Source organism: Thermobia domestica, chromosome 4 (genome assembly GCF_964235325.1).
Source record: "Thermobia domestica chromosome 4, izTheDome1.hap1.1, whole genome shotgun sequence".
NCBI classification, from domain to species: Eukaryota; Metazoa; Arthropoda; class Insecta; order Zygentoma; family Lepismatidae; genus Thermobia; species Thermobia domestica.
Window position 1 is genome coordinate 296,668,497 of NC_137457.1, and position 23,879 is coordinate 296,692,375.

At 37.2% G+C, this 23,879-nt stretch overlaps 2 protein-coding genes across 4 annotated transcripts; both read left to right on the forward strand.

The window, feature by feature from the left end:
• The first annotated feature begins 648 nt into the window (after positions 1-648).
• On the forward strand, positions 649-22,590 carry LOC145684215 (uncharacterized). Of its 3 annotated transcripts, none has more exons than XM_081756292.1 (4): positions 649-730; positions 12,665-13,168; positions 15,085-15,180; positions 19,349-22,590. In XM_081756292.1, the coding sequence occupies exons 2-4, from the start codon at positions 12,688-12,690 to the stop codon at positions 19,408-19,410; spliced, it is 639 nt and encodes a 212-aa protein (XP_081612418.1). In that variant the 5' UTR covers positions 649-730; positions 12,665-12,687; the 3' UTR covers positions 19,411-22,590. The 3 variants fall into 3 exon arrangements, with proteins under 3 accessions (XP_081612418.1, XP_081612417.1, XP_081612416.1); XM_081756291.1 differs by lacking the exon at positions 649-730 and adding an exon at positions 739-876; XM_081756290.1 differs by lacking the exon at positions 649-730 and adding an exon at positions 745-895.
• On the forward strand, positions 10,967-11,695 carry LOC145683178 (uncharacterized). The gene has a single exon (XM_081754542.1). The coding sequence runs from the start codon at positions 10,967-10,969 to the stop codon at positions 11,693-11,695; it is 729 nt and encodes a 242-aa protein (XP_081610668.1).
• Positions 22,591-23,879: the final 1,289 nt, after the last annotated feature.

The following is a 23,879-nucleotide window of genomic DNA, read 5'->3' on the forward strand; positions in this document are numbered from 1 at the left end:
AGATGTGAGACCAGTGAATAACGTGGAATCTGATCCCAGGTCTGTCACGCCAAATGCGCATACGCTAACAGCTTAGCCACGGAGTAGCTCAAAACTAAACCAAGAAAACTTTCTTAATGTACTGATTGTTTGTTACAAGAATTAACACAACAGATAACCTTGATTCCTTTAGTTTTAACGGATAAATCTAATTTTTACCAGTTGAATTCCCTCAAAACCCACCTCTGAAGTAACATATATTCACAGACAAAACTGTGCCTCAAGAAGGTTTTTTTTTTTTTTTTTTTTTTTTTTACAAGGATCTCATTCCACAAGGCTTAAATCAACATACCGCAAAATTAGCATTCTAATCTGCGATAATCTACCGTACAGTGGCATTTTGCTTGTTCCCGTTGCATTCGAGTATGCAACTTATGCAAAAGCAGATACGTAATAACGGGTACATTTCGTAATTATTTGCGTCTACGCAATGCAACATTCCCGATTGTTTTCTGTCACAACAATTATATAATTATGATCTAAATTGCGTAGCTGTTTGCTGAATTTTTGGAAGACTGGTACGGAATGATCTCTTTAGGGCTCCAGAGGCATTATTCCGTCTTAGTTTTCGCAAGTTGTGGAGCTGAACGTAAGCACTACCTTCCACAATGTTTGCAAAACGGCTTCCAATTAGCATCATTCTGCGCCCGTGGACATCAGTTAAGGAAGATGCTCCTAAAAGGGTCCTAAAGTAAGCATAGTACGACCTATTAACAAGATGACAACCACAACGCTCCAAGTTCAAAGTTTGTTAAATGATTCCTTTGATTCGATTCATTTTTTTGTCTAACAATTTTGGCAAATCTCGATTCTGTTTATAATAGTGCAAGTGGAGAAGTAAGTGAAGTAATTTGTGGTATGTTAACGAAAATTATATTTCTTGAAGAATTGACATCGTAGAAAACGATGTTACACGTCTATATAATAGTAACATAGAGAATAAATTTATATATCAGTAAGATGCCGGTAGTCATTTACATTTTAAGAATGCTGCTTCCCATAATTATTTAAGTACAAGGGATGGATTCTTGATATTTATTTTTACTTAGTTTTGGAAATAATACGTAGAGGAAAATCAAACTGTATTTTCAACACAAACCGAATTGAATAAGCTTATATCCAAATCAGCTACGTTGAAAAATAGTGAGCAGGGTAATTTTGGTAGCAAAATAGAAAGGAAATCGTAACTTTGGCAGTGTAGATATTAAAGCACTGAGATACGATGTTCTTTGTGCCACAGAGTAGGTCCAAGATGTTAGGACTTAGGTTTGATTTCATACCGTATTTCTGGAAATACCAGCAAGTGCTTATATTGGTCTTTGTGTCGTAGAATGGGTCCATCAGGAGGGTAGGTTAAGTTGGGCTATTGAGCTTCTCCGTGGCTAAGCGGTTCGCGTACGCGCCTTTGGCGTGGGAGACCCGGGTTCGATTCCCGGCGGGAGCTCATATGGTTCGGATTCCACGTTAATCAGTAGGTCCACGTCTCATATAGCCTCGCTGCTGAACGGCACGTTAAACTCAAAATCAACTCAACTCAAGTTGGGCTATGGTAATAGTATACAACAGTGCCTCATGATCTGTGCGCGTGGATACTTCCTACTCTTGCACTACGTATAAAAATGATTTTATTACATTTAGAAGTAGTAAGAAGCATCCACGTGCACGTGACATGCGATACGTGTTTTAAATCCCCCACATATACTCATACACTACGTACAAGGGCACATTATTATTCTTCGCATACCATAAAACACAACGAAACGCAACGCAAACCGACGTACATTTTATTTTATATTACTCAGTAATTAAATGAAAGTCGCATTTTTACCTCATTTTCAAGTTCCTATATCCTCAATGAATAATCCTTAAAAGACTGCACTTCGTGAGTCCTCGCTAAATGATGAGGCACTCTCGTATACTATATCCTTGGGCTATTTTTGATTAAACTCAATATCTCTGCACTTCCTCTGTGATACTTAACCCACACCAGTAAAGGATAGTATTGAGAGCTTCATCAGATATTCGAAGTAAATCAAATTCCTCAAATTCATAACTGCTGATTGGCACAATTGAAGTTGAAATACAGAAAAAAATGGGAATACACATTTTAGCACGGAAAAAAAAAGAAACAATCTATGGTTTACAATAATATTTAATAATGCCGACGTTTCTTCCCACTTTCTTATTTCCACCATTTCATTCAGTTCTCACCTTCACCGTCTCCTTTAGCCTAACCGGCATGAGCGTGGGACGTAAAACTCAAGATTTCATTTCATTTTCTAATACATTTTTAAATTATACTGTCACATTATATGACAACAACGTGCAAAAACTCTTCCATACTTTTTGATCTGGCATTATATGCCAAGCTCAGATGTCGAAAATTTCTCTCCAAATAATCGTTGATTTCACGTTGCGTCTTCAGATTTTCTAAATTACCTGCTATGTTCGTACTTCACACTTCCTATCTTTTAATGCATATTACCTGGCTATATCTAAGAAATTCTTTGTTACCTTACACCCTACAATTCCATATAGTCTACTTGTTAGTACGGGATTATGAGTTGCCTGCTCTATTTATTTGTAATAATTCCGTTTTAAAATGACTTTTTATGCTGTGTGTTATTGAAAAAGTTAAGGTGGTTGCTTTTCCTACGTTTAAATCCACAGATGTGAGCCAGAAGGAGTAAGAATTAAAAGTTTACAGGAGAAAAAGAGTAGTGTAACAGTTTCGCATATAACATCGTTCTCTTGTTCACCGTGGAGCGTTTAAATTCAACAGTACTCTTGGAACATCCTTGTTTACGCTCACAACCACTGTCCTTCACACACCAGTTCCCTACCATGCAGGTCTACGGGCTACGCTCGTGTACTAACTCAGTTGGATGCTATTCGAGCTTTTTAGTGGCAACCTAGCACATGTTGGTTGGTGTTTTTTGCACTGTAATTTTCAAGGCATTTATTCGTTCACTGGATTTATATCCATAAATGAAGTAAAGTTAATCTGCACTGAGGGTACCCAGGACGTAATATAACGTAACTAGCTATGTAAGAGTACAAAAGGTGGGGGGGGGGGGGGTAGAGTTTTAGGGACAATTTATTAAGTGAGATATCCTGGCCCACATCTGTGGAATAAATTCTACTTTTTCTCGTTCACTGGGAAGTATTTTTTAGACATTGATGCTGTTGCTAGTAAAAAGTTTCTCCGTAGAATTGCTCTAGCTCCTTAAAGGCCAATTCTTTTCACACTGTAATTCTTTCCCTGTATGTAGAGAAAAAGTTAAAAATTGTTATTTTCCTACGCCGAGTTATCTTGAGCATCGCATAACATATTGCGTACCGGTATGGGATAAAAATGATCAGTAAAATTATGCTGAATAATTGCAAACATTAGGGAATAATGTAGTGCAATGAAACATTAATTTTTATCATCAATATCTCTAGTGTTATTTACAAAACGTAAATATTTCTTCAACTATACAAACCTTCCATTACCTTCCACCTTTATGAAAAGAAAGGTGTTCGTAACATGAGATCTTGAGGCCAATACTACTTTTCCTGAGTCTTAAGTCACTTGTATCCATTTGTTTGCCTCACCAGTTCCATGTCTTGTGTTCGAAAACACTGATTTGTAGAGCGGTTTGTTTCCTCTGTTATCGTCAGTACAAGATCATTTCTCAAAGAATAATTTAAAAAAAATCTACACCTGCTGGGTTCATAGCAAAATTTATCTTTGGCAGATAAGTCAAACCAAAATTGGGCGGGGCAGGATCAAAGTGCCAGACGTTTGTGATTGAACTCATATGCAAGCTGCTTGGAAATTCACACTATTAGATTCAGAATACGAAATTTCCTCATCAGAATTCGAACTAGCACTGCTTGATTCTTCCAAAGTTCACTATCAATTGCCATACTGAGTCACTTTCGACTTACGTTTTTCTCGTAAGATGATAAAAAAAAAAAAAGTAATTTTCTTTCAACGCACGTAGAACAGACAATGTAGTTCAATGTTTACAATTCATAGAGTCCCTATTGTTGCAAAACAGCCAAAAGGACACCTCTTAATAAGCACATCGCAGTTAAGAGGCCTCATCCCTGCAAAATTAAAATACCGCTAATTTTACAGTAACTATGTGATATCTTCAAATAGATAAAAGATAATTCAAATGTGGAACAAGAGCGCCCTAGACAATATTATTTTGCGTGAGGTACCGTTATCATGAGTCACCTAGTAGCTTTCCGTTTGAAGCCATTTGTAAAAGCGAAAATAAACGTCGATTTTCTAAATGGAAATCAAAAGCGGAAAAGTGAGTCGTAATAAAGGTATCTTACGTATAATAATATTGTCTAGATAGCTCCTGTTCCAAATTTTGATTATCTCGTATCTATTTGAAGATATCACATAATTACTGTAAAATTAGCGGTGTTTTAATTTCGCCGGCATGAAGCCTCTTAACACTGATGTACGATGCTCTAGGCGCCTCTAGTGAGAAGATTGTGTACCTAATAATCAAAGAAGGGCTTGTTTCATGATAGGTAAGGAAGAAAGAGAAAATATTTGAATGCCCGAGATAGCTCGGGATAACAGTATGGGCCTGGAATTTCGAACCTGAGATAACACGGGATTGATCCTTGAGAGGGTAGAGACGATAGCATCGTTACCCATGGTTCATCTTAAGAAATATATACTGTGTCAGTCGTTAGGGTTATTACTAAAGGGGGAAAAAGACGTAGTGGTAATTACTCACTTGGTTGAAACAATCTCCCCGCGAACGGAAGATCGGTTGTCGTCAGCTCGGTGTCCAGGATTTTTTGGTGGGTTAATTTAGACCCGTTTCTTATTCTTGAAGACATATTATGGGTATCAAAAGAAAAAGTCAAACAGAAGAGTTCGTATTAGTTCTGTGTTTCACAATGGATGTTTGGATTTTCTTGTATACCGGTATTTGCAACTGCAAATACGGAATCTTGGAGAACAACCCAACCATGTAATACTGATAATGTATAGCATATAGTTAACAACAAATAACTCATTCTTTAAAAGGAGAATGTGTTTTATTTCACAGTTTGATCTTAGATGTAGACATAAGATATCATGGAAACAGTGGAATGAGTTGACATTATATTCTGATGACGATCAATTATGCTTCTCTATAGGAATATCATTTCATGGCTCAACCTTAGCCCTTACTACATGGGCAAGGCTCAACATTTTCACATTTATTCATCTATTTCACAGACTAGGTAATGCATTCTGTAGAGCGAATTTCTGAACTTTCAAATGTAGCGTATCAGTTCAAAAGTATCAAATTTAAATTTGTTTCATTTTACTAAAGAAGAACCCATGACGGAGGATTTCATAATTGTAGACATTAGCAGTACCAGACATTAGACAGAGTAGAATACATTTATTTAGTAGAATTTTTGTTCTTCATATAGATATAAATACATTGAAAATTATAATCACAAATTCGTGAAAGTCAGCAAGATCTCGCTATATATATATATATATATATATATATATAGATAGATAGATAGATATATATATATATATACAGGGTGCGGCACGTAAAACCGGCCCGTAAAGTGAACACATAAAATGAAATGTAATGTATTGAATATGATTAACTACAACACATAAATGAAATGTAATGTATTGAATATGACTACTCACCTTCACAGCAGGTGCTGAAAGTGTCCTCCGCCCACTTCAACACACATGTGAGCACGATTGAGGAGATTCATATATACCCTTGTCAGTTCTTGTGTTGTAATGCTATTGGTGACATCCTGGATCCTGGTCTTGAGTTCTTCAATTGTGTGTGGATTTGTTTCGTATACTCTTCCTTTAACAGTCCCCATAAGTAAAAGTCACACGTGGACAAGTCTGGTTACCGAGGAGGCCACAAGCCTTTGCTGATTGTCCTCTCTGGTGTAAACATCTCATGCACAAGGGACAATGATGCAGCTGATGTGTGGCATGTTGCACCGTCCTGCTGAAAGTAACATAACTGACGCTCCTCTTCGGTCAAGTGTGTATAAAACTCCTCCAGGATTCCCACATACACGTCACTGTTCACTGTCGTCTCAAAGAATATGGGCCCAATAACGCGTGTGGCGGAAATGGCACACCAAACACCAATCTTCTCATCATGCAAGGGTACCTGGTGGATTGCGTGTGGATTTTCTGTCGACCAATACCGGTTGTTTTGGGAATTTACGTACCCAGACAGGTGGAACCACGCCTCGTCACTCATGATGAGCATTAGTGGATCCAAGAAACCACTGGCAACATTGCTCAACAGCCATGAACAGAAATGCACCCTCTTCTGCAGGTCAGGCTCCTTCAGTTCTTCCACAACACTTATTCGGTACGGTTTTAACTTCAGTCCCCTTAAAACACGTCTGCAACTTCTCTCACTCGCATGAACCTGTTGACTCAATCTCCTGGTTGACTTTCGAGAACTTCTTGTCATTATCTCCTCCACCTGCATCTTTAATTCAGGTGTGCAGAAAGATGGTCGTCTGTTCCTGGGAGCATTTTGAACCGATCCTGTACGCCGCCATTTTTCAATCAATTCCTGAATGGTGCTTTTTGCTGGCACAGAACGTCCTGGAAATTTCTCCCGAAACAAATTCTTTGTTTTCACAAAAGATCCAGTGAGAATGAACCCTTCAACAATGGCAACACGCTCGGGTATCGAATATGGCATTATCATACACTGACACTCACCCGGCTTAACACAACGAGGCCTTTTTCTCAACTGGTTTCGACAAGTTTCACTGGCTGCGGCTGCACGTGACTGCTGCAGGTCACGTAAGTCGACCCGACCGCGACACGCCATCTCTTGGTAGAAAGGTAGATTATTTAAGTGTTGCCAAAAACAATATACCAGAATATTACGACGGGCCGGTTTTACGTGACGCACCCTGTATGTATATATATATATGAGATTCATACTGCAAATTGGCCATTACTTGTAACATACAGAACATACAAATAGCTTTCAAGTACAATAGAATAAAAAAGAGAATTTTCTTCACTTGAACACTTCACATATACAAAAAAATGATATCCTTTACGAGATATGTACACATTTTAGAAATAAATACCGCCAACATACGATCTTCAATATTCTCAGTACTGGCTAACTACGGTGACGGACGTGTAGTAACGTTTTTAGCAATGCATAGACATAACTACGCACATTAGTCACAAATTAATTTCATTTACTATACTGGAGATTATTATTAATTGGAATGAAAAATCTCAGTATAGTAGTACAAAATCCTATAACTTGCATAATGGAAAAGTTGTGTTTAAAATTTGTGTTTATTTCAATTAAATTTTCTATGCAAAAATTAGTCTATTATTATCATAGTTAAAATCATAGAAATAAGTATTTTAACCCACTGAAATTAGATATTACAGTTACAAAGAACCGCAATGTACTCTTTACATTATTTTAAAATCAAACAAGTACACTAGTAATGAATTGATATGAATTATATGTGATTGCACACCATTCCTTTGTTACTATTTCCCAGATGTTAAACATTACTTCTTAATATGAACAGTTCAAAAGGTAAAAACAGACATACCTCGAGAACACATGAATGATAGACAATATGTATGTGTATCTATTACTCAAAGGTAAGTTCCCCACTAAATTGATATATAGCTATCATGTGGCATATCAGCAGTGATGTGTATCGGTTCCCCGACAAGTGACTTGGTTTTAGAGTTTGTTTTGGCACAGTAAATACAGTCTTTAACATAATTTACAAAATCTCTCTTTTGTCCAGGGAAATAAAAGAGTGGATAATTATACAAGATATAACTTAATGTATTACCAAGAGCCGATGACGAGTTGATTGATCATGGATGAACAACAACAAACCTTAGACTCATTCTAGATTTTTATTTCTCTGTCCTGAATTTAAAATAGTAAGTAATTTCTTGCAATAAGGGTCAGTCTCTTGTTTCTTTCTCTTAACTTCTACATCAATTATCGTTGGGTCTTGATTAAATACAAACTGTTTTTCAAGAATCACTGAAAGGGTTATCATCTTCGTCGCAACTTTCCTCCCTTTAGTTTGGGTTGCGGTGAATGTTTCCCGAAAAGATTGCATGTCTGAACTTCTGCCGATCTCTTTACCTCGTTGGTTATTCTTATTGGAGGCGCGCGGTGGCTCAGTGGTAGAGCGTTCACCTCTGGTGCATGGGGTCCATGGTTCGATCCCAGCTCGCGCCAAGTGAGCTTTGTAGTGGACAAACACCGTGTTCGTGGGTTTTCTCGAGCTTCTCCCACTTTCTTCATTCCCCATCCTCACCGTCTCCTTTAGCCTAGCGAACATAAGTGTGGGACGTAAAACTTCATTATATTAGAGACGCGTGATTCAGTTGTTTGACGTTCCTGATCACTATGTTCTTATTGATTTCTTAGCAAACTTTCACCACCAAATCTTTAGGCGATAAGAAAGTTATACCAAACGAATTTATATCATTGTAATCGTTCCTTCGATTAGCAGACCAACACTCCGTACTACTATCCGTCTTAGTTTGAGGGTTAAAATTCACTTTAGCCAGACAAACATAAAGGTCTAATTCTGGTTGTTACTACTTGAATTGTCCCATTTAGCATTCGATTCGATGGAGTGCATGACGGTAAGACACAATAGAAGTTCTTCAGCTATACCTACTGATCGAAACTGCTATATGTTTGCTTCATTTTTGGGTAGGAAATTTCACAAGATATTTTAAGAATTGTTTTTCCTCTAACTTATCGGTTATCTTGTAATACAGTTCAACTATATCCCACGACCAATCTAATAAAGATAAGTGCGTATATTTGTTGAATTTCATCATCAATTTGCGCTTCCGAGTCCAATCTAAATTTTCTGATAAGTATTGCTTTCGCAAATGTTTCACGAAATCTTCGTAAACACGTGACATCACTTGCTATATTCATATACCAAGCCTCCACAGATTTCGACAGACATTTCGGTATTAGAAGCATTTTATCCTCCTCCGATAAATGGAAAAGACAAACTAGTCTCTCAAATTCCTCAGAAATGTTTAGCTGTCCCTGGACTTAACTGTCCGCTAAATTTCGGATAATCGTTGATGAGATGTTTAAATCTCCTCTTTCGTTGTCTGGGGCGATGTCCTACTGGGCCAGTGATTCGATAACCAATACCAGTCGGTTCCTCCACAATACTGATAATGTCTAGCAAATATTTTCTTAAAAAAAAGGAAAAATTCGCCCTTTAATTAAGTGCCAGTAAAGCCTAATTTTGGTAAGTTTCAGCAGCTCTTTTTCTGCTCTGTATGGTCAATTTTAAAACGTCTGTTTTGGAAATCGCAATAAGTTAATTTTAGTCCTCTTACAACGTTTTGAAACCCAAAGTCACTACTTTCTCTTCTGATAGTTTCCTTATTTTCATTTTCCTTATATAATAATAACAGTAATTGTATAGTAAAAATAAAATATTTACAAGTACACACACATACACACACACACACACACACACAGCTATTGACAAAATCACTTCACTATTAAGAGCTGGCCATCTTCTAATTGTGAAAGAATAAAATCTTGCCAAGTTTTTATTGTTACCAAATTCCAAATCTATAGATAAAATGTTTTTGCGTGGAGCCTCTGAAATCGTCTGAAAATTTTAGTTGGTATTGGAATTAACATAATAATTTGATCCCAGTTCTTGTCACGGTTGTCCTCGTCCTTTATGTAGTAGAAAACAACAAAATTGAACTAAAATGAAGATTTGACAAAATTAATCTCTTCAAATTGTGAAAAGTTTGTGTGCATAGTTGCATTCTATATTGTTTTATATGTATGTAACTATCATTTACTAGTTTTAAGCTAGTGTGTTTACGTAATCACCAATAGGGTGTTGCACTATCATTTTCTTCGAAAAGAAGTAAAATAAATAACATGTAAAATTCTTTGAAAGCCAGCGTTTTTCATTAACTGCCTGGCCGGTGATGAGAAGCAGATTGGTTGCTGAAATAATCCCAGTAATAACCTAATGTTTTCATTTTATGTATAATATGCTATTATGTAAATTAGTAAAGAATTAATTTACATCTTAGCATATTGGAGTATATTTAATCGCGTATATCAGCGTACTGGTGTTTCATTTAATCGTCTATCATTTTGATGTCATACTTACATTTGTCAGATGTGCACATCGAATTCGTGACAGCTTACATTATTGGTCTTGTGTCCTCTTCTTTCAATTGGATTGCGAGAGGTACTCGAATCGTTACCCGACACCTCGACCATATAAAGATTTTTGTCTTTTAGGTTAGAGCTAAAACATGGTACAAGGTAGTTTGGACTTTCCATCACCTTTTATTATAGTTTTCCTCTTGTATACAATAAGTATAAGTTTCTCTAATTATTTGGAGGTTTGTTGGAGAAATTAAGGAGTCCAATGACCATGCGTCTTAGGGCTTTTGGATGGGTTCCTCTCAATGAGCGTGGGACATAAAACTCAAAATATTTCATTTTTCTCAATGACCGAGCGTCTTATAGAGGGTTGGGGGGGGAGGGGGTTAAGGTGCTCTCAATTGTAGGGTTGGATAATATAGGCACGTTTTGCGGTGCCAAATAATTTTGTAGCATAGAAGAGGATGAAAGTTTGTTGTCAGTAAATATGGTGATCTGTATATAGAGATACCCCGCATGGGTAGTTAAAGGAAAAAATATATAATGGACGTAGTTCAAGTGTAGATAATTGTCGAAAGGACAAATGGTGTGAAAGAATATTGTGAAGACATGATTGACGAAATATATTAAAGGATAAATGTATTATGCAGAATTAATCAGTGGTGTGTACGAGAAGCTATTCTGTTATTAAATATACAGTTTAGTAATTAACATTCCCATTCTGAATTAACAACATGGCGACGAGGATTCTGGAACCCAGGAGGGTAGATGCAGAGATGACGGTGAGTTATATAGAGGCTTTTAATAAAGAAGAGGAGCACGCAGAGACGTATCTGCAAAGATTTATGAACTATTGTCAGAGTAACGGAATCAAACAGTCACAATTTTCCTGTATTTTTCTGTCTGTTATGGGTCGTCAGCATTTTGAAGCATTAAAGAAATTGGCTACTCCCAATAACTTATTCGAAATGGAGTTTTGTGAAATCAGACAACTTTTCCTGGATCAGTTCAGACCTATGTTAAACGTGGTCGAGGAAAGGTATCACTTTTATAATATGAAGCAACAGTCTTGGCAATCATTATACCAGTATGTAATGCAATTGAAGATGCAGGCAAACAGGTGCGAATTTGATTCACTGACAGAAGAGATTATTCGAGATCAGCTAATTTGTGGTGTTAGGAATGAATGTGTTCGGAATAGAATGCTAGAAGTACCAAATCTAACTTTGAGTCACGCACTGGAGATGGTCAAACAAAGTGAGCCCTCTGTAAATCACAAAGACAGGAAATCAATCATGAAAATTGATAATTCATCATATTTTCAGTCTGCACAACGAGAATACAATCGTTACTGGCGATTTAGGAAATGTAAAGCTTGTGGAATTAGACATGCAGCTAACCTATGCCGAGCAAAGGGCGCACGTTGTTTCTCCTGTGGATTGGTGAACCATTTTGCAAGATGATGTTAATTCAGAATGGGAATGTTAATTACTAAACTGTATATTTAATAACAGAATAGCTTCTCGTACACACCACTGATTAATTCTGCATAATACATTTATCCTTTAATATATTTCGTCAATCATGTCTTCACAATATTCTTTCACACCATTTGTCCTTTCGACAATTATCTACACTTGAACTACGTCCATTATATATTTTTTCCTTTAACTACCCATGCGGGGTATCTCTATATACAGATCACCATATTTACTGACAACAAACTTTCATCCTCTTCTATGCTACAAAATTATTTGGCACCGCAAAACGTGCCTATATTATCCAACCCTACAACATCAATGACCAGGCATCTTAGAGAGTTTGTGGTTTGATCAATCAGGCGAGATTGATGTCTTTTGCAGTGTCCTATCTCCTTGTATGCGGAATTGTTGATGATTGCTTGAGTCTTCGGTGCCGATCGTTTGCGATGGTAAATAACGTCTTCTTCGTGGTTGTCGTCTGAAGAGTGTTTACATCTAGCACGTAGTGCTGAAACACGTGTATCCTCACAACATACACTACTCTGCTAGCGTTTGAATACTATTTATATTTGTGGAGTATTAAAAAATAGTATTCCAGTTGGAAGACAAGATGAAAAATGTAAGATGTCAGCAACAAGTAATTCAAGGTCCAGATTTGAAGGAGGATATCAGTATGACATAAAAATGATCGACTACTAAATAAAACACCAAAAGTACAGTGAAGTAAATGATTTTATTAATTCTTTATTGATCCCAGTAAAATATACATCAAAATGAAAATAACAGGGTACATTAAAAGACAAATGGGTTTAATTTTACAACATGTCTATTACAACAACTTAATTTCAACAATAAGTAAAAATATTAATAATAAGAGAATAAAGTGAATATTTTTTTAATTGCAAATAAATATTTCCATGACAATTATCAAGTTATATATATTTTTTATAGGTTTTGTATGAATAGAATACAGGATGCGGTGGTTTGGATCGCGCATCCGATGGAAGTATATTCATCAAAGAAAAATCCGGCTGATGGTGTCACTGCTGTGTGCAATTGGTGTAGTGTTCGTTTTTTATCAGATGTTTTCAGTGAAACAGTTGTCTGATGAAGATGTATTGTATCACTCGAAACGTGCAGATAGAAGTGTTCCTAAGAACGCGAAACATGTTCACGACAAAAAACAGTTTTTTACACTTAAACCAAATGCAGATTTACATGACTTGCATAAAAGTGTACAGTCTGACGTGTTGCATGGTGTGAGAAAAAGTGATCGCAAGAAATATACGCCGAACGCAAAAGGCAATTTTCGTTGCCTTACAACGAGACAAGAGATTGAATTTTCTAAAGTAAATGACGATTACTGTGATTGTACAGATGGCACCGACGAACCTAGTACAAGTGCTTGTGTCAATGGAATATTCTACTGTGATAGTCATGACTCACGTTCAAGAGGTAAGTTTTAAATCGTAATTTAGCGTGGCATATTGTACAGTAGGTTCCGTTTCACATTGTGAAACTGAGGTAGACTTCCGAACTATACGAATTCATATTCAAACTGGAAGTGACATGGCCGATCCCAAGCCCGTGCTGGGAAAGGGGGAAGGCCCCCTGCGTTGGCCAGGTCACAAGCCTTGTGGTCTGGTATACCCTCAGCGGAAGATAGGTGTCGCGGGCTGCCCCTATGTCCCATATATCCTGTTCCTGCACAACTCCCGTATATCCTGTTCCAAGAGCTGACAACGTCCACTAGTTGTCAGTGCGTATCAGGATAACAGCGTACCGGAGGAGGTGAGGCTCCGGCTGTCCTCCGAAATGAGCAACTAAACCGCACACTTGGTTCCGGAGATAAGACTACGTGGTATCCCAACATGTATGAAAGAGTGGGTAGTTGATGTGCCCAGAGGGGTGGATCCAACACCCTACCGGAAGGTTGATATAGGTACAGCCCTTAAAGAACGTTTCGTTCATGCTCTTGGGTCGAAATGCGATACTTACAAGTAAAGGGTTCAAATGGATGAATCGAGTTGCGGGATGAGACATAGTGTGTCTTATAGAGGATGTGAAAATCTGTGCATGTGCAAAGTTATAGCGGCTGAGCGCCATAAGAAACGGAGAGGGAAGGTCAAAGTTGGTGGTGAAGGCCTATGCTATGTTATAGAAATACATCAAATAAAGTGTTGAGTCGTGAAAATAGTGAAAGATAGACAATACAAACAGTAGTAGTTTCACATATTGACAAAAGAAGAATGGGCATAGTAGATCATGAACCTCCGCCGCCATTTTGAAATCTGTGATATTGTTTGAAATGGAAAGTTAGTCATGTGATATATCAATTAGGGCGAGCATGTTCTCAAAAAGTCAATTATGAACTTTAGTGATCGTTGCCTGTACTTATTTGGAAGATTTAGGATCATCTTTACAGTTATTTACGAAAATTTAGGAGACTGATACTCATATGTTGAAAGTTTGGATTATTACGAAAATACATTTGAGTGCAGTAGCCCACTTTTTATCCAGATATCACATGCTACGCTCGTCCCAAGTTACTTTTGCTTACGAAGGTGGACAAAGAAAGTTGAGTGAAAATACAGCAAGTTGTGAAAAAAATAGTGGTCTACATACAGTACGTTATAATTGCATTCCAATCCATCAGATTTTATTGTGTTATGGTCTATATTAGTAAGTATGTCATTTAACAAAAGGTGGCTATACAAACTCCACATTCTTTTCAACCAAAAGCGGAAACGGTTCTTCCAGACAGTTTCGAACAGTTCTCTTCAGCACTATATGAAGCAAATCGGAAGTAATGTCATAAATAATAATGCACTAATATACACCTTGGATATCAAATTTCACTGTTAGTTTTTTTGGGGCTACTTGAATTAAGACGTATCGGACTTCGGTGTGGATAGACAGAAGCAACAAAAGATTCTACCCAATCATACTTAGTCTAAAAGCCATCTAAGGTAGAAGGGGCCACAGGGCTCAGTGGTAGAACACTTCTCTGGTGTGTGGGGTCCCTAGTTCGATCCCCAGCCATGTGAGTTTGTGGTGGACAACATTGTGCTTGTGGGTTTTCTCGGGGTACTACCGTTTCCTCCCACTTTCTCATTCCACCAATTATTTCATCACTTGCCTTAGTTATCTTTTTCCCTTAGCTTACTGGACATAAGCGTGGGACGTTAAACTGGAAGACTTCAAAGACTAAAAGCCGTCTGGTTCGTCATACCCTTTCATCGGGTATACCACTACTGACTTTAGTTTAGTGCCTGAAAGTCTTCGGCTTAGCAAGTGTACGAACTGGTTACTATTCATATGTTAATATTTCTAGTACGTATTATTGATATATGTATATTTTTATCTTTCAGCTTTCGTTCCATCAGGCTGGGTAAACGATGGTATCTGTGATTGTTGTGATGGTTCAGATGAATGGGAAAAAGTAACAGTTGTAAGGAGATTATCAGGTATGTATCTCACTCTTATATTTAATTTTGAATATGTTGTATTCTTGCAACGGTTGGGTCAAGCATGACATATTTCTGGTAGGTTCCCTAATAATACTGGTGGAAAGGGATTTGAGAACACGTTGTAGGAATTCATAGATCTAACTAAAACTTGATACACAAAAGGGTGATAGGTAGGTGATCCCAACGTGGTGACAATGGAAAATCTCGAACGTGTTATCAGGATGTTCAAATAAACATACATACTCACCTTAGCAGCGCTGTAAACACCCAAGGAAACCATCTATCCTTCAGTTGCTGAATATGTATATGAAGTGTGGTATTCCATATTCGATGTTGATCTTAGCGTAGCAGGGCGGTGGTCTTCACTGTAGTCCGGTTGGTAATCAGATACCCTCGCACACGTGCCCAATAGTGCTTAGGTCTAGAGATCCAGCAGGCCAAGGCAAATGCTGTATGTCTAGCAGAGTAGGCTGGTTTCTCTGGCGGTATGGAGACGTGGGTTACTTCCCGAAAGATGGAATCCCGCAAAATGTCCAGGTGAGGTCGGGGAGCATGATTGACATCATCTTGAATTTACTTCGCATTAACTATACTCCTTTATAGGAGGACCAGAGGCGAGCGAAATGTGTAGCTCGTTGGCCCCATACTAGAATGCCAAATTTTGGTAAATGTGAACAGACACTGAATTTTCTGCGAACGCGTACCCTACCATCTTCTATTCGCCTCTCTATTGATGTCATTTTCGATAGCAACAAAGACGTTCTCACTTAGAAGAAGAACGCGAAGATGTAAACTTGATATGAAAACTCGTTTTTTTAGTGTTTGTGTATTCGCATAGGTGACCACATTGACTCTGATTGTACTGGTGGTTGCCATTCTATCAGTTAGAACGGCTCGAACGATTCTTTTGTTCCCGATGTGTTATGGAGACAGTGGAAGAGGAACGTCTGATGTGAGAACCGTCTGCCTCCTATCAAGTACACTACAGATGGACATATTTTATTCTATTATTCCTCAAAGTGAATTTACAGCTTCCGCAATATTGTAAAATTTTCTTATAAGAACACTAATGCTTTTTACATTATCCAATCAACAAATAAATACAAATCCAGCCTCTCAAAATAGTCTTTTAATCATACTTATAGATATTCTATCAGTATTGACAGAACACTGCTGAAAACAAAAACTTTCATGAACCACGGTGTTCAGGATATTTAACATTAGGATCACATAAATAAATAAACATCGAGAAGGACATTTGATATTTTTTAGCGAACCGCAGATTTCTTCATATTGAAGCAGAAAATTAAAACCTCCCGCAAATGAGGAGAATTTGACTCGCAAACTGACATTTTCAGTCGAGAATAACTGTACGATGCGGACGCAGATCGACTGTTGTTTCAATGATGTTATTTATGTTGACAAATGCCCAAGCTTCTTGTATGACGTCTACACCTGTTTATTTCTACCACCACATATCGCTAGAGCCACCTATTGGAAAATGACGGAAGCAAAGTTGTACACCTAATAACATGTGAAAGGTTTCCGTAGCAGTTTCGCCTGGACGCGCACAAAATTAATGTTGGCTTTTTATTTTATCTTGAAACCAAGACTTGTGTCCACACTCAGCAACTCTGCACGCGGCATTGTCGCTCAATGTGAACGAGTTGGCGTCGACTGTTAGTGAGATATTCCTCACTTGTTCCCATCCCAGAAAGCATGCACAGTGGCGTCACCTACTGGAAAAAAAAAAAAAAAAACAGTCCCGATTTCAAGTCCCACACTGCGTAGTTTATAGAAAAATGAAAAGCCAAACTCTGGTCTCTTACTGTTAACATTCCTGGACGAAATTGTATCATTTAACATATCCTCAGGTTTGTTCCAAGATGATTTACTTCCTTTCGTTAAGCACATATAGTCTAGTATGTCATTCTAGCGGTTGGCGGAGGTAATGCAAAGTTTTGGTAAAGAGTATGTTGCACACTAGAATCCAGATTATTTCTTCATCATGTTCATTAAATGTTTCTGACATATTGTAATAAAGACAAATGATCAAGAAAGCTTTTCCACAAATACAAACTAAGCAACGTGCTTTGTATTGTTTACAATAATTTTTGTTTCATTCTTATTATATATTCATTGTTATAGATTTTAATAAAGCATAAAAATAATTTATGTCTTTGAAAAGTTTTTAATTTTTGACTAGTATTAAAGTGACTAAAATCAGTATTGAAAATTCAATTTTCTCCTTTTATCAGCCAGTACAAATGAGCTCAAATTTATGTTTCATAGCCAGAATTTATCTCGGGCCCAGACTAAAAATAAATATATGCAATGTAAATAGAAGGTTCAAATATCAGGCATCGTGCTCTCTGACAATCTTATTTCGCTTTTTGTATAAACCACACTAAATCGTCTAGTAAACATGTTAAGCTCATCGAACGATCTATAGTACACAATAATAAAGATAGTATCCAGTAAGTAAATTTATGGATTATTCTAAACATTCGTTTTAGAAAAAATGTCTGGTAGAATAATGGTGGTAACAAGTGGTCTCCTGTGGTTCAAAATACAGCCTTAGTCATAAACCACATTCATTAAAGTTTAGTAAATGTTCTATCTCTGACAGGTAGCATTTATTCAACCTCCTTGAAGTTTCTTGACAATTAAGAACAAGTTAGAAAAAAAAAAATTCTAAATTAATAGTTGTTCAAATTAAAAAAAAAAAAACTACTAAAAATCAATACATTACGATGATAATCATGATTTTATGTCGTCTGCAGGGATTTATTTGTAGCCAGGGAAGCCTGGGAATTTCCCCCCTTCTGAATTTGATTTCCTTGTCTTTAGGTATAGCGCAACAGTGGTTTAACCCACATTTTTAAAAATGGAGAAAAATCAAGTTAAACTTAAACACATGTAGTTTTTTTGTACAATATATATATGTACAATGTACGACACATTCAACCACTTGTGCTTGCTTTTGGTATATAGTACAAAAAGAACGTGTGTTTAACTTTAACTTGATTTTTCGCCATTTTTTTAAAAAAATGTGGGTTAGACCACTGTTGCGATCACCCCGTCAATTGTATGTGGGTTGTTCAATATATAAATTTCCCTAAGCTTAAAAAAAAATTGTAAACTATATACATGTGTTGGTTGGTCGTTTCTCACTTATCTACATAATCTCCATTGAGATTTAGTCATTTGTCCCACCGTTGTAACAATTTTTCCAAACCCTTTGTAAAAAGTTAGGACTCTGGCTATTTCGCAGTCTTCTCATATTCCACTTCTCGTGTTCATCTGTTCCGAAACGTTCATCATCCATTGGAAGTGTAATGATGAACAAATACTTCTTTCTATGCGCATGTAGAATGCATTGCCATATTGCTGGTATGGCATTAAAACCTTCAAGACTACAACCCGTTCTCATTTGTCGATTATCGTCACTCACTTGATGAGGAACCCTTCGTGCACACGCTTTGCGGTATTGCAGTTTCTCGTGAGTGATGTGATGGGCTGTTTTAACAGAAATGTTCAACCTTTCTGCAACTTCGCATAACTTAATTCGACGGTTTTCTTGAAGACGTTAATCCACTTTGCAAATGTCCTAGCCCAAATAGCCAGATCCGTTTTTTTTTTTTTTTTTTTTTATTATTTTATTTATTTTTTGAGAGGGTTTGAACAAATTGATGTAACGGTGGGACAAATGTCCGAATCTCAATGGGAATTATATGGAGAAGTGAGGAAGGACCCACCTACACATGTACGTATAGTTTACAAATGTATATTTTATTTTATTTATTTTGTTATTATTATTATTACAGCATAGGAAAACTTACATATTGAACGACCCTAGTACGTAGGCAAAATTGTAAATTAACGTAGACGAAATTAGAAACTAACGCAGACAAAGTTAAAAACATGGAGATGAATTTAATAATGAACTTAGACAAAGTTGAAAATTAGCAGAGGCGAAGCTAGAAACACAGAGAGACTAGGGTTTTCCTGTCTCAATTATTATGAATTCCAGTTATTATAACTTTCTTTGATTTTGTAAGGCTTTTGAGATTATTTTCTCTCTTTTTTTTTTTTTTCGTTTACTATACACATAAGAATGAATATATTTAACTTATACATAAGTATTATTTTTCTTGTATTACAGATGAAAAACAAAGGCATCTAAAGAGGTACCAGTCACCGTGCCCAAATCTTTGTCGTAAATAACGTCAAAGGCAGCTGCAAATATGATCATTATTTGTGTTCAAATAAATACTGTAATGTCCTGTTGTGGATCTCAAGCATAGATATCTATGTAAATGAGATAAAAATGATATATTTTTGTGTGTTTGTAAGATATTATTAAACGATAAACATTAGTCAATACTTATAATGGAAAATGTGCCTTTAAAAGGTAAATCGTTAATAGTTTTGTGAATGTAATTCATGGTGAAAACTTTCTAGGTTACAGACGATAATACATTCCACCATAGTCGAAATAATGTTTCCACTGTGTAACGGAACTTAACCAAAATAGCACAAAATCATAAGGTCAGAAATTGTTTTCTGAAAAAAAAAAAAAAAAAAAAAAGTCTAATAACTCGTGAAATATGAAGAAAGACAGAAGAATGTGAGCAGTAGACGAAAAAGTAGTTAAAGGAAATTTTTATTAGTTCTTACCTTTCTCGACTCCAAATAGCAACATTGGCGCTTCTATTATTTGTAGCAGCGGCTCTCAGGCTGGAGTTATGCGCACACTCAAAGGTACATGAAAAATAGCAAATGACGAAGAAGATACCTTACCCTTGTGACTGATTTATTTACAAGTAGCATGGGCGTCGCTGTTAGAGGGACACAAATAACAATAGATACAGGGAGTGAACATTGAAACTGAAACACCTGGTAGAAAGCCATAAGGTACTGGGGCGCCTTTGGTTCCCAGTACAGCAGCAATGCGATTTGGGAAGGATTAATATAGGTCCTGCATCGTTTGCAGAGGGATTTCGAGCCATCCGTCTTGAAACACAGTGACAAGTTCAGCATGTGCACGTAGTGGAGGGAAACGTTTCCTCACTCAATCTTCTAACAAATCCCATACAGGCTCTATAATGTTGAGATCCGGCGATTGAGCGGGCCATGACAGATGTTCAACTTCATTGTCATGGTCATCGAACCGCTCTGTGAAAAGTTTAGCAGTGTGAATAAGGAAATTATACTGGAACACTGCGCTACCGTCCGGGAAGAGTGTTCGAACCATAGGGTGTAAAAAGCCCTCCAGAATGGCCTTATAGTCCTTGGCAGTGACGCATCCCTGTAGAGAGGCCAAAGTCTGCCAGAATATTGCACGCCAAACGATCACGGATCCGCCTCCATATTTGACTGTGGGTACCAAGGAGTCTGAGTTGTATACCTCAACGAGGGGCTTCTCCAAACGAACACATTCCTGCTGTTTCAAAAACAGTGTAGCTCCAGGTTTTATGCTTCTAACACCGCTGAACCCGCTTTGTGACATTTGTGTTACAGATGAAAGGCTTAGTTATCGCAGCCCTGCCATAGATGTTGGCCTTATGCAAGTATCGACGGACTGCATTCGTGCATACAGGTTCTGTGAAGTGTGTAATCACTTCTACGGTGATTACCGATATGATGGTTTTCCGTTTTCGTACAACAATCCCAGTGAATGGCCTGACGTCCCTTTCAGACAACTTCCGTTTTCCCTTGCAGCTGCTCCTCCTGGATGTGTTTCGTCCTTCCTATTCATATGCACACATCACCCTGGATATTGTAACTCGTGAGACGTCACAAAGTGTTGGCAGTTTTTGGACAGATGCACCTGCTAGACGCGCCCTCTATACATGCGATTTAACTGGAGTGGCTACCAAGGACCCGCACACGTGACTCACTGCCCAAAAGTACGAGTTGGCTCTGGTGAGCCCCGCGAACATCCTTTGTTGATTGCGCAGGTGTTTCAGTTTGAATGTCCACTACCTGTACAATCTATTGTTTTTTTTTTTTTTTTTTTTTTTAACATTTACAGTACATAAACAATATTTTCTTGTAGAATAAAAACTCCCAAATAATATTATTAAGGAGCGACATACCTTTAATCGCGATAAAAGTGAGCGTTTCTCGAAAACTCTGTGAGTAAATTGAATCTCAAATATGTCATTTTGTTCAGCCTGATGTTACGTATCGACTGATATACCGTGTGTATCACCTTTAGACATGGGGACCACGGTGGCTCAGTGGTAAAGCGCTTACCTTTTGTGCGTGGGGTCCCTGGTTCGATCCCAGGCTGCCAAATAGGTTTGTGGGGGATAACATCGTCCCCGTGGGTTTTCTGGGAGTGTTCCCGTTTCCCACGATCTAAAGCACTTTTTGTTGCAATAAACTCGCTATACCATTCTTTTATGACTGCTGTCCATATTCTCTCCTGAATGCTAGTTGATATTTGAGGAATAGAGAAATGACTTCTTGACTTTCATGACCGTTTTCTGATTTCGTGACTTCTTGACTTTCATGGCCGTTTTCTGATTTCGTGACCTTCATGACCGTTTTCTGATTTCATGACTTCTTGACTTTCATGACCGTTTTCTGACTTTTTCATGACTTTCGCGACCGATAGACACCCTGCACCACTATGTAGCCTGAGAGTGGGGATAACGGTCACTGGGCTTTGAACCGTTAGCTTATACCAGACAGGATGACAGAACGATTGTCTCTGGAACAATGTGTGTGTTTGTATTCTGTGGATTTGGCAGCTCGATCTCCCACCACCTGACTTTTTCTTATGAGGTGCTTTAAAGGACAAAGTGTATCAACATCATATACACAATTTGCACAAGTACAGGAAGCTATCACAGAAAAGTTCCACAGGATACCAGTACGGGTTTGTCAAGCTGCTTCTGACAATGTTGCTCTTCGTCTCCAGGCATGCATTTCTTGTAACGAAAGGTATGAGAGGAATGTACTTATGTTCAATTTTTGTTGCTAGTTTCTTTACCTCACTCTTTGAAACATCATATAAATAATTATGAGCCATCTTGTAATTCAATTGGTAATTCTCCAAACTTTACAATTATTTTTGTACAATTTAGTCCTCTAATTATGTCTTTTTTTTTTAACTTTTCACTTTTTCATTGTAAGCAGTTTATTGATGGCATACAACGTGTCAACAGCTTTATAGCTTTTTGTTGTGTCATTTGGCATCATATTGTAAGTTTCCTATCCATAAAAAGTAGGTACGTTACTTTCAACAAGTGTACAGTGAGCAACAAAAGTTCTTTCCGTTTGATAAAATTAGTTTTGTAAAGAATTTCAGAATGGAAGGACAATTTGAGTACAGTTTTCACTTAATTAAAAAGAATGGTTTTTTTTTTTTTTTTTTTTTTTTTTTTTTTTTTTTTACGTTGCAGCCATACTACCGTTATTCCCAAAATAAATTTTACCGAACGGAAAGAACTTTCGTCGCTGACTACAATTTATATTGTATTTAACTTCATCGCTCAGCATAATTAAGAAAAAAAAATCTGATAAATCCTCTGTGGACAAAGAAACACGAAGACTTAATGATTGATTTCATAAAAATACATAGAATATGACATAATATTTTTTGGGGTTTATTGCGAAGCGTAAAACTTATAAGTGATTTAAACTCGGTGAGTTTGTGAATCTGTCGAATACTTTTGTGTTACGTTAAGTAGAAGAGGAGAGTGAACTCACAATTCCAATATCATATACGTCCTTAACACAATGTCGAGGTTTTTTTAAATGCTTATTAAGGAGGTACTTTAAAAAAAATTCTGGATATCCCAGTGAACCCACCGAAGATAATGTCTGTAAACTGAGATACGTTTCAGTATACATATTTTGGTGCAGAATATGGAACACAATATATGTAATTTTTGCAAATATTGACGTGACCTGTTAGTTTTTTACAGGAAGTTCCTGACATTATGGTAAATGTTCTTCCACTCACGTATTAGGTATATAGCGAAGCTTCACATTTTTATGAGCATATATGTTGCAATGAGATTATTTCATGATTATATGAATAGCACAAGACAATTTGTATATGAAGCTGTGAAACAGTGCACATGAAATGAATTCTAAATTATTTGTATATACAGTGTATTGTGTAAAAGGGAAGATATTTAAATAAAAATTATCTATTGAAACATAGAAGTGGTGCTAATTTTCTTTCTTTCATTGGGTCATTGTGAATCATAAGATAATATCGAAATACGAGGGTGATTCAGAAAGTAATGCCTCCAAGGTGATACCTTTACTTGTGTTTGTAACAGATAGCACTGATATAAGAATCAGTGGAAAGCTTGCAATGTCAGCTACAAATGGTGGCATCATTTTTCAACATAGTCCCCATTACGGGTAACACACTTGCGCCAACGCGAAAGAAGATTTTTCATGCCGTCGGCGAAGAATTGTGGAAGCTGCTGGCGTCACCACTCTCGAACTGTTGCTTTCATCTGCGTCATAACTGTAACGTTACCCTTAATATGCTCCTTAAGTCTGGAGAAGAACCAAATGTCGCAGGACGCAAGTAAAGGATGAGGCAGAATGTCAACAACGCTTTGCCAGCAGATGGGAACAACTGCGAAATTTTTGGCCAAGGAGAGGACGTGTGGCGGTACTCCATTGACTGACGCTTCATTTTCGGATCGTAATGGTGTATACTC